The sequence below is a fragment of the Neovison vison genome, chromosome 5 (genome assembly GCF_020171115.1).
Source record: "Neovison vison isolate M4711 chromosome 5, ASM_NN_V1, whole genome shotgun sequence".
In the NCBI taxonomy this organism is placed as follows: domain Eukaryota; kingdom Metazoa; phylum Chordata; class Mammalia; order Carnivora; family Mustelidae; genus Neogale; species Neogale vison.
Genome location: NC_058095.1, coordinates 19,881,311 through 19,891,431, shown reverse-complemented (window position 1 = coordinate 19,891,431; position 10,121 = coordinate 19,881,311). Strand labels below are relative to the sequence as shown.

General features: G+C 60.8%; 2 protein-coding genes across 2 annotated transcripts; both read left to right on the top strand.

Moving 5' to 3' along the window:
* NAGLU (N-acetyl-alpha-glucosaminidase) lies at positions 1-7,564 on the top strand. The gene is made up of 6 exons (XM_044247879.1): positions 1-386; positions 2,493-2,640; positions 3,526-3,672; positions 3,858-3,943; positions 4,794-5,050; positions 6,122-7,564. The coding sequence occupies exons 1-6, from the start codon at positions 1-3 to the stop codon at positions 7,330-7,332; spliced, it is 2,235 nt and encodes a 744-aa protein (XP_044103814.1). The 3' UTR covers positions 7,333-7,564.
* A 70-nt stretch (positions 7,565-7,634) lies between these two features.
* Positions 7,635-9,971, top strand: HSD17B1 (hydroxysteroid 17-beta dehydrogenase 1). The gene is made up of 6 exons (XM_044247882.1): positions 7,635-8,189; positions 8,295-8,462; positions 8,593-8,772; positions 8,893-8,986; positions 9,449-9,626; positions 9,731-9,971. Exons 1-6 carry the CDS (start codon positions 8,093-8,095, stop codon positions 9,953-9,955), a joined length of 942 nt encoding a protein of 313 aa, XP_044103817.1. The 5' UTR covers positions 7,635-8,092; the 3' UTR covers positions 9,956-9,971.
* The last annotated feature ends 150 nt before the right edge of the window (positions 9,972-10,121 follow it).

The following is a 10,121-nucleotide window of genomic DNA, read 5'->3' as shown; positions in this document are numbered from 1 at the left end:
ATGGAGGCAGCAGCTGTCGCCGCAGTCCTGGGCTTCCTGGTCCTGGCCGCCGCGGGCGGCTCGGCCGGGGACGAGGCCCGGGAGGCGGCGGCCGTGCGGGAGCTGCTGGCCCGGCTGCTGGGGCCCGGGCCCGCGGCCGCCTTCTCGGTGTCAGTGCAGCGCTCCCTGGCGGCCGAGTCCGGCCTGGACACCTACCGCTTGAGCGGCGGCGGCGCCGGGGCGCGGGTGCGGGTGCTCGGCTCCACCGGCGTGGCCGCCGCCGCGGGGCTGCACCGCTACCTACGCGATTTCTGCGGCTGCCACGTGGCCTGGTCGGGCTCTCAGCTGCGCCTGCCGGAGCCGCTGCCCGCCGTGCCGGAGGAGCTGACCGAGGCCACGCCCAACAGGTACGCGGCGCGCCTGCCCGCCGGGTCCCACACCGCCCCCCGCACGCCCCACCCCCGGCGGCCGCCTGCACCTGCACCTGCCTCCCACCTCCCGCCGCGGGGCGCCCTCCTCTCAGAGGCCCGGCCGCGCCCCGCGCTAGATACGGCACCGAGACGGATCCTAGCGCCGGCCGGCCGTAGGGTCGCTCTGCCTCTAAAAGCCGAGTGTCCTTGAATAAGTCACTTAGCCTCTCAGAGCCTCAGCTGGCTCATCTGAAAAATGGAAACAATTGTTGTTGGTCGTGAGGATCTGCCCCTTGACGGGCGTAGAATGTGTGGTACACAGTTAGTGGCCAGAAAATGCTATTCCTTTCCTTCCCCACCTTCTCTTGGAAGATGCTTACCGAGGAATGGCACCCACCGCCTCACAGCTTCCATGCTGGCGCTTGTCCCACTGCAGGGAGGTGCTCACACTTCTGTCTCCACGTTAGACTGTGGGGAGGGGACCCCTCCCCACAGGGAACAGCGTTGCCCTGGAGCACTTAACCACTATGCAGAGGGGGGGCTCTGGAAGAGTTGACAGGAGATGCAGTGCGCTCTCCCGGACTCCTGCCTGGCTGGGGCTAGGGGCACCTCAGAACAACTGGGTGGCCGAGGCCCTGAATGGGAGGGCGTCAGGCCCCTCATAAGAAAGTTCTTGGCATCTGGGGAGAAAGGTTCAAGAACAAGCCGTTTAGAGAAGGGACAAAGATTTATGAAGTCTAGAAGTCAGAAAGGTGCTACTTCACAAATGAGCCATCTCTCATCCCAGATGAAGCGTTTTTTTTTTCTCAAATTAGCTATCCATGTAGAAAGAGGCTTACTTCTTTTTTTTTTTTTATTTTTTTTATTTTTTATTTATTTATTTTTTTAAAGATTTTATTTATTTATTTGAGAGAGAGAGAGAGACAGTGAGAGAGAGCACGAGCGAGGAGAAGGTCAGAGAGGGAAGCAGACTCCCCATGGAGCTGGGAGCCTGATGCGGGACTCGATCCCGGGACTCCAGGATCACGCCCTGAGCCGAAGGCAGTCGTCCAACCAACTGAGCCACCCAGGCGTCCCCTTTTTTTTTTTTTTAAAGATTTTATTTATTTGTCAGAGAGAGAGAGGGAGAGAGAGCGAGCACAGGCAGACAGAATGGCAGACAGAGGCAGAGGGAGAAGCAGGCTCCCTGCCGAGCAAGGAGCCCGATGTGGGACTCGATCCCAGGATGCTGGGATCATGACCGAGCCAAAGGCAGCTGCTCAACCAACTGAGCCACCCAGGCGTCCCTTGAAAGAGGCTTACTTCTTAACTTTGGGTGTTTTAAAGATTTTATTTATTTGAGAGAGTGACTTGAGTGAGTGTGAGCAAGGGGGCGAGGCAGAGGGAGAGGGAGAAGCAGCCCCCCCCTCCCTGCTGAGCAGGGAGCCCAACATGAGGCTCCATCCCAGGACCCTGAGATCATGACCTGAGCCAAAGACAGATGGTTAGCTGACTGAGCCACCCAGTCGCCCCTAACTTTGGGTTTAACCTTTACTTGGGTGGTTAATTTTTCCATTATTTTAGGGGCACCGGGATGGCTCAGTGGGTTAGAGCCTCTGCCTTTGGCTCAGGTCATGATCCCAGGGTCCTGGGATGGAGCCCCACATCAGGCTCTCTGCTCAGCAGGGGACTTGCACCCCCCCTCTCTCCGCCTGCCTCCTTTGCCTACTTGTGATCTCTGTCTGTCAATTAAATAAAATCTTTTTTAAAAAGGTTGTGATTCGGGTTGTGGAATTACCCATGGGGAGCAATTTTAAGAATGTCCAACTTTCGCACCTTTTACTACTGGAGGGAGTGGGGCGTTGTAGTTTTCCAGAATGGCTTTACTTTGGTCACCTTGTCTCCCGAGCCTCCCATCCCTCCTGCCTCAGTACTGAGTCTCAGTGCCACCCGGGGTGGGTCCCGGAGTGAAGCAGTGGACGGCCACAACTCCTCCCATCTGGGCTCCATCTGGGGTGGGGGGGACTTGTTCTCAGGGCAAGGGACCCTCAGAGGTTGGGGGACCCCCTGCCCTCAGGGTCATGCTGCAGCTCAAACCCACCCTGTCCCCCTCCCCCCTGGCAGGTACCGCTATTACCAGAATGTGTGCACACACAGCTACTCCTTCGTGTGGTGGGACTGGGCCCGCTGGGAGCGGGAGCTGGACTGGATGGCACTGAATGGCATCAACCTGGCACTGGCCTGGAGCGGCCAGGAGGCCATCTGGCAGCGGGTGTGTGTCCCCCTCCCCTCTGTGTCCCTGCCTCCCCACAGCCCAGGGTCTGACACACAGAATAAAGACTTTAGAGGTGTTCGTGGCGTGCGTGATGTCCCGAGCTGTCCAGAAGCAGGTTTCCATCGCTGAGCCGAACACAGAGGAGCACTTGCTCGGGGCTGGACCCCAGCACCCCACTAGAAACGCTAAGGAGTCGGGCTTCCCTCTCTCCCCATCCCCACAGCTGGTCAGGCCGCTGCTTCCATGGGTTCTGTCTTATCAGCAGCCCTTGATCTGACTTATCGTCTTTATCCTTATTCATGGCCCCAGTGCAGGCTGTTGCCCTGTCTCCCTGGATGACCCCCACCCCTAACCCCGCAAGAGCCTCTGAACAGGACTCCTGGCTCTTAAGTTCTACTGGCGTCCTTTCTGAGATGCAAATCTGGGAGAGACCTGCTCCTGTCAATACACGGAGGAGCTCCCCTCCGCTGCAGGCATCCCCCTGGCCTGGGGGCTTCCGTGCCAGGGCCCTGAGGGCTCTGGCTGCAGGCAGTGGGGTCGGGGAGAAGTTGGTGGGTTCTTTAGTCTCCCTGCAGAGCTGGCCTCACCCGTCATTCTGGCCCGCCTCGCTCTGTGAAGGCTTCTAAGACCCCTTCCCCGTTTTGGGGAGAGCCCCTTTGTGCCTCACCTCACTCTTGCAGCAAAACTGACTGATAAGTCAACTCCCCTGTTCACAGGCCTGTTTCTCCTGGACTGTGGACTCCTGGCAAGGGTCACATTTTGTCTTAGTAACTCTAGGGCTCTGCCCAGAGAAGAGATGAGTGAGTGTTGAGCACATGAATTACTGAGCGGAAATGAATGTATTCACCTGTGTTTATGTGCGGGGCTCGTCCTCCTCCTCAGGTGTACCTGGCCTTGGGCCTGACCCAGTCGGAGATTGATGAGTACTTCACTGGCCCTGCCTTCCTGGCCTGGGAGCGCATGGGCAACCTGCACACGTGGAGTGGCCCCCTGCCCCGCTCCTGGCACCTCAAACAGCTGTACCTGCAGGTAAAAGGCCTGGGAAGGAAAGGGGGCAGCATTGGACAGTGCCACGTAGTCCTGGGCCGAGGAGCGGTGGGTATTTGGCCAGCCTTGGGGCTCTTAACTAGGCCTTGGGGACTCAGTGTGCCGTGGGGGAGTGAGGGCCTCCGCCTCAAGGCCATGCCCATCGCCTCCCTCTCCGTTCCCTCCAGCATCGGATCCTGGACCGCATGCGCTCCTTTGGCATGATCCCGGTGTTGCCTGCCTTTGCAGGGCACGTCCCCAAGGCTCTCACCAGGTAATGTCTCCCCCCCACCCTACCCCACCCTTGGACTTGGCTTGAGAGGGAATTTATTTTTTTCCTGCAAAACGTGATTTAAAGAAAACCTGAAGCTCTGGATGTGGGCCTGGGCTTGATTCCTGGCCTTCCTCTCTTGTGGCTGGGAAAAGTCTCTGAGGCCCAGCTGAGACCCCCCCCTTCTTCAGGTAGCCTTGCTGGGGCTCCCAGCCTTGATAGCACCTCCTCCGCGCCCATGAACACCCGCTTCCCACCATTGTTACAGGGCTTAGTGCACTGCTGCCGGCCTGGCTGGCACCTCCCTCCCCTCCCGGCTGGGTAGCAAGAGCCTCATTCTTACATTCAGCAAGTGCTTGTCAGACCAGGCTCTGTGCTGGGTCGTGGGGATGCAGCGATGGAGGTGCATTGAGTTCCACCCCTGCTGTGTGAGAGGTTGGCAGGGGCATACAGTATAGTGATACGGGCATACAGTATAGTGATGTGGGTCCACTTCTCTGTTTAGGCCCCTTCTGCCTGGGGAAGAGGGGCAGCCAGGCCTCAGAGCAGAGGCAGCCCTGGGCCAAGTATTGAAAAATGAGTGTTGCCTGTTTCAGCTGGAGGGAGGGGGAGAGAGAACAGAAGCTTTACAGCTGAGATGAAACTCAAAGGATGTTGAGAAGTAACCAGCTACATAAGCAGGGAGGGAGGAGGAAAGGATTCCAGCCACAGGACACAGTCTGTGCAAAGGCACAGGGGCACGAGAGACTGGGATGTGTTCCAGGAACTGCAGATAAGCCAGGGAGGCTGCTGGTGAAATCTGTATCAGCCTCCAGTAAATGTTTGGATTGCCCCCTGCTCCCTCTCCCACCAGGGTGTTCCCTCAGATCAACATCACCCAGCTGGGCAGCTGGGGACACTTCAACTGCTCGTATTCCTGCTCCTTCCTCTTGGCTCCAGAAGACCCTCTCTTCCCTGTCATTGGGAGCCTCTTCCTGCGCGAGCTGACCAAGGAGTTTGGCACAGATCACATTTATGGGGCCGACACTTTCAACGAGATACTGCCCCCCTCCTCGGAGCCCTCCTACCTTGCCGCAGCCACAGCCTCCGTCTACCAGGCCATGATCACAGGTTCGGTACCAGGGAGAGCCGGGAAGGCGAGCCCCCCACCCCCAACCCTCAGGGACATGGGTGCGGCAGAGGTCAGGGAAAAAAGAGAGCACTTGACCGTTTACCAAGCACTTGCACACATACACCGTCTCAGTTAATCATACTGTGGGTGGGAGATGAGCTCTGGAGCCAGACAGCCTGCTCAAACCTTGGCCTGTGTGACTTGCAACAAGTTATCTCCCACCCAGTGCCTCAGTGGCTTCATCTGTAAAATGGGGCTGCCTCGTAGGCAGAATAATGCCTGGCCCAGAGTGAAGTGCCATTAAGTGCTGGCTATTGCAAATATTTCATTTGGCCTCTGCCTCCGAGCTGAGGTAGGTAGTGCGGGCCAGAGGTTAGGGGATGTGTTCAAAGCCAGTGGGTGCCCTTCCTGGTCCTCCAGGAACCCTCCTTCAGGAACCCAGGGCTCTGTCCTGCCACTTACAGGGTGGGGCAGAGAGGGGTCAGGTCAGCAGTGGCTGGGTGAGGAGGCCTCTGTGTCAGTCAGGAAGGGAGCGCATTGGCTCAGGCTGCCCCAAGAGCACTGTGGTCCAGGCCCCGTGGCCTCAGCCTCGTCCCAGAGCCTGTTGGGTCTGCACATTCTCCTGAATCGGAATGACTTGGGCTTGGGCCCAGGCACCTGTTGTAACTAGCCTTCTGGGTAATTTTTTTTTTAAGATTATTTATTTATTTATTTATTTGACAGAGAGAGAGAGAGAGAGAGAGATCACAAGTAGGCAGAGAGGCAGGCAGAGAGAGAGGGAGAAGCAGGCTCCCTGCTGAGCAGAGAGCCCGATGGAGGGCTGATGCAGGGCTCCATCCCCAGAACCCTGAAATCAGGACCTGAGCTGAGGGCAGAGGCTTAACCCACCGAGCCACCCAGGCGCCCCCTTCTGGTAATTTTGATGCTTCATAAAGCTTGCCAACTGTGATAGAGTCATTTAACTTCTCTGGACCCCGGTCTCCTCATCTATAGAGCGAGGTGAACGGCCCCCTACCCTCTTGCCTCTCATCAGTCCTCTCTCTGTCTCCCTGCCTCTGCCCCAACCACAGTGGACCCTGACGCCGTGTGGCTGCTCCAAGGCTGGCTCTTCCAGCACCAGCCCCAGTTCTGGGGGCCAGCCCAGGTGACAGCCGTGCTGGGGGCCGTGCCCCGGGGCCGCCTCTTGATTCTGGACCTGTTTGCCGAGAGCCAGCCCGTGTACCTCCGCACGGCCTCCTTCCACGGCCAGCCCTTTATCTGGTGCATGTTGCATAACTTTGGGGGTAACCACGGTCTGTTTGGGGCCCTGGAAGCCGTAAACCAGGGCCCTGCCGCAGCCCGCCTCTTCCCCAATTCCACTATGGTAGGCACCGGCATGGCCCCGGAGGGCATCGGCCAGAACGAAGTGGTCTATGCCCTCATGGCAGAGCTGGGCTGGCGGAAGGACCCAGTGGCTGATTTGGAGGCCTGGGTGACTAGCTTTGCGGCACGTCGGTATGGAGTCGACAGCAAGGAGACAGAGGTCGCCTGGAGACTGCTTCTTGGGAGTGTTTACAACTGTTCTGGTGAGGCCTGCACTGGGCACAATCGCAGCCCCCTGGTCAGGAGGCCGTCTCTGCAGATGGTCACCACCGTCTGGTACAACCGATCGGCCGTGTTCGAGGCCTGGCGGCTGCTGCTGGCAGCCGCACCCACCCTAGCCAAGAGCCCCACCTTCCGCTATGATCTGCTGGACGTGACTCGCCAGGCGGCCCAGGAGCTGGTCAGCCTGTACTACACGGAGGCGAGGACCGCCTACCTGAACAAGGAGCTGGTTCCTCTAATGAGGGCGGCCGGCATCCTGGTCTACGAGCTTCTGCCAGCCCTGGATGGAGTGCTGGCTAGTGACAGCCGCTTCCTGCTGGGCACGTGGCTGGAGCAGGCCCGCGCGGTCGCTGTCAGCGAAACCGAGGCCCTTTTCTATGAGCAGAACGGCCGCTACCAGCTGACCCTTTGGGGGCCCGAGGGCAACATCCTAGACTACGCCAACAAGCAGCTGGCGGGGCTGGTGGCTGGTTACTACGCCCCCCGCTGGGAGCTCTTCATGCAGATGCTGGTTGAGAGCCTGGTCCAAGGCCGTCCCTTCCAGCAGCACCATTTTGAAGAGAATGCCTTCCAGCTGGAGCAGAGCTTTGTCTTCAGCACACAGAGGTATCCCAGCCAGCCCCAAGGTGACACTGTGGACCTGGCCAAGAAGCTCTTCCTCAAATATTACCCCCGGTTGGTGGCTGGGACCCTGTGACAGATGAGCCACCCTTGGGTGGTGGTCTTTCCTGAATTCCAGGCCTGGGCAGGCTCCCAGGGCCTGGAGCTAGACGAGCAGGTCCCCAGGCCCCGGCAAAGGAACTCAAAACCTGCCAGAGGATCAGGCATGGGAAGTTGGGGCGGGGGTTGAGCTGCCCTCTTCCTCCTCTCCAAATTTGGGATCAAAGTACTCTTTTAATACAACTTAATAAACTGGTGAGTCCCCTGGGCTTCTCAGAATGTCACTACCATGATGCCTGGGAGGACTTGGGCTATAGGATGGACATTGGCATGAGGCTCTTTCTCCCTGCCCCCTTGCTTTGGCCTCCCCATTTCTGATACTAACACCCGACCTTGGAACCCGGAATGCCCTCCCAAAACGTTTACTTTCACCACTCCCCCTCCCCGCAGCCAACTTTGGAACCTGTAATTGTCTCTATGGGACAGAGGCACACCCAGGGGAAGATGTGCCCAGGGCACTCAGTGCCCACATCTAGTCCCAAAGCTTTGCCTTGCCTCTGACCAGCCACCGAAGAACGGTATTCCCAGCAGGGGCCTCATCTCCACCTTGACCAGGAGCAGGACAAGGAGAGCAGGCCCCATTCCCGAAGGAGGGCTCAGCCTTGAGATTAGGTTGGAGACACAACAAGGGGTGGGGACCCCGAGGGCGGGGGCGGGGCGGAGCAGGTTAGATTAAAGAGCTCAGAGACCCGAGTCTTGAGCGGTGCGCTCCCGGGACCTCTCCCCACGGTCTCCCCATGGACCGCACCGTCGTGCTCATCACCGGCTGTTCCTCCGGCATCGGCCTGCACCTGGCCCTGCGTCTGGCGTCCGACCCCTCCCGGAGCTTCAAAGGTAGTTGAGAGGCTGGGATGCAGAGAAAGGAGCAGCCCCGGGTCCAAGGGGACCAGGTAGCGGTAAGCAGGGAATTTAGAACCTCATCTTCTTCCGAACCTCCAGTGTATGCCACGCTGCGGGACCTGAGGGCGCAGGGCCCGCTGTGGGAGGCAGCCCGGTCCCGAGGGTGCCCTCCTGGCTCCCTGGAGACGTTGCAGCTGGACGTGAGGGACGCGGATTCTGTGGCCGCTGCCCGGGCACGCGTGACCGAGGGCCGCGTGGACGTGCTGGGTGAGCCTCCCCGCAACACGCGTGCAGAAGCCTCCCCCGCACTGTGTCCAAACCAAAATGTCCTGAGGCCCAGGGAGCTGCTGGGTCGGAGGACAGAGAGGCAGGCCTGGTCCTACTTCTCTCCCTTCAGTGTGTAATGCGGGGCGGGGTCTGCTCGGGCCGCTGGAGGCGCATACGGCTGGCGCAGTGGGGTCCGTGCTGGACGTGAACGTAGCCGGGACGGTGCGGACACTGCAGGCCTTCCTGCCCGACATGAAGCGCCGCCGCTCGGGACGCGTGCTGGTGACCGGGAGCATGGGCGGCTTGATGGGTGCGTGGATGGGGCGGGGCCAGCGGGAGGGGCGGGGCCTGTGGCAGTGCCTCGGGCTGCCTGGGGCTCCCGGTGGCGACCCTCCCAGACGCGCCTCGGACGCCTCTTCTCCCCTCCAAGGGCTGCCGTTCAACGCGGTTTACTGCGCCAGCAAGTTCGCGATCGAAGGTCTGTGCGAGAGTCTGGCGGTTCTCCTGCCTCCCTTCGGGGTCCAGTGAGTCAGCGCCCCGCCCCGGGGACCCCTGTCCCCTGACTTTGGGAACTCCAGCCCCCTGTCCTGTTGGAGCCTCTCTCAGGCGTTCTCCCTGGCCCCTCCCCACTGCGGGTCACAATTATCGTGTGCCAGGGCACTTGCCATTCCTTACCGCACCTCTGCTGCCATCCAGCTGGGAAGCCGAAAAGGTTAGGTGACTGGCTCAAGGTCACACAGTAAGGGAGCTTGCCAGGTTCGAATTCCGATGCAAATCTCCCTCACACCCCCGAAATGGCTGTGTGTGGGGGGGGAGGCAGGGGTGCTTTTCGGGCTGTAAGCCGCTTTTCAAAGGCTCTGATTACCTCGGCGGCGCCGGCTCCTGGGCATAGACCGGCATCTCGCTGGTCCTGCCTTGCCCCGCGGCAGGGAGGGGTCCAGCCCGCTGGCTGCGCCCCCCTCCCACTCGCCGCTTTGGACCCACAGCGTGAGCCTCATCGAGTGCGGCCCGGTGCGCACCGCCTTCCTGGAGAAGCTGGAGGGCGTCACGGGCGGTGTGCTGGACGGCGCGGACGCCGAGACCCGCCACCTCTTCTCCCGCTACCAGCGCCATCTGGAGCAGATCTTCCGCGAGGCGGCGCAGGACCCGGAGGAGGTGACCGAGGTAGGGGTCGGGCGCGGTCCCGGGAGAAGGGACGGCGCGGGGCGGCGGTGGGGGGAGGGCGCGGGACCCAGCTCCCGCCAGCGCGCCTCCTCCGGTCGCGGCAGGTCTTCCTCGAGGCACTTCGCGCCCCGCGCCCTGCTCTGCGCTACTTCAGCACCGAGAGCTTCCTGCCACTGGCGCACCTGCGCCTGGCGGACCCCAGCGGCTGCAGCTACGTCGCCGCCATGCACCGCGCGGTGTTCGCCGACGAGCCCGCGGAGGAACCCACCTCCGCGGCCCCGGGCGGCCCCGTGCTCCGCGCTCCTCCCGCCGCCGCCGCCCCGCAATAAAGGCTTGGTCCGCTGCTGTCTGCTGCTCTCTCCTTTGTGCCCCAGGGGCGTGCGGTTCTGCGGGACGGCGCCAGGCTGCCGGCTGCACTGCTCCGGTGGGACAAGTGGCGGGTGCCGCGGGTGGGCGATCTGGAAAGATCCTGGTTAGCCCGGGTTAGCCCGGGTT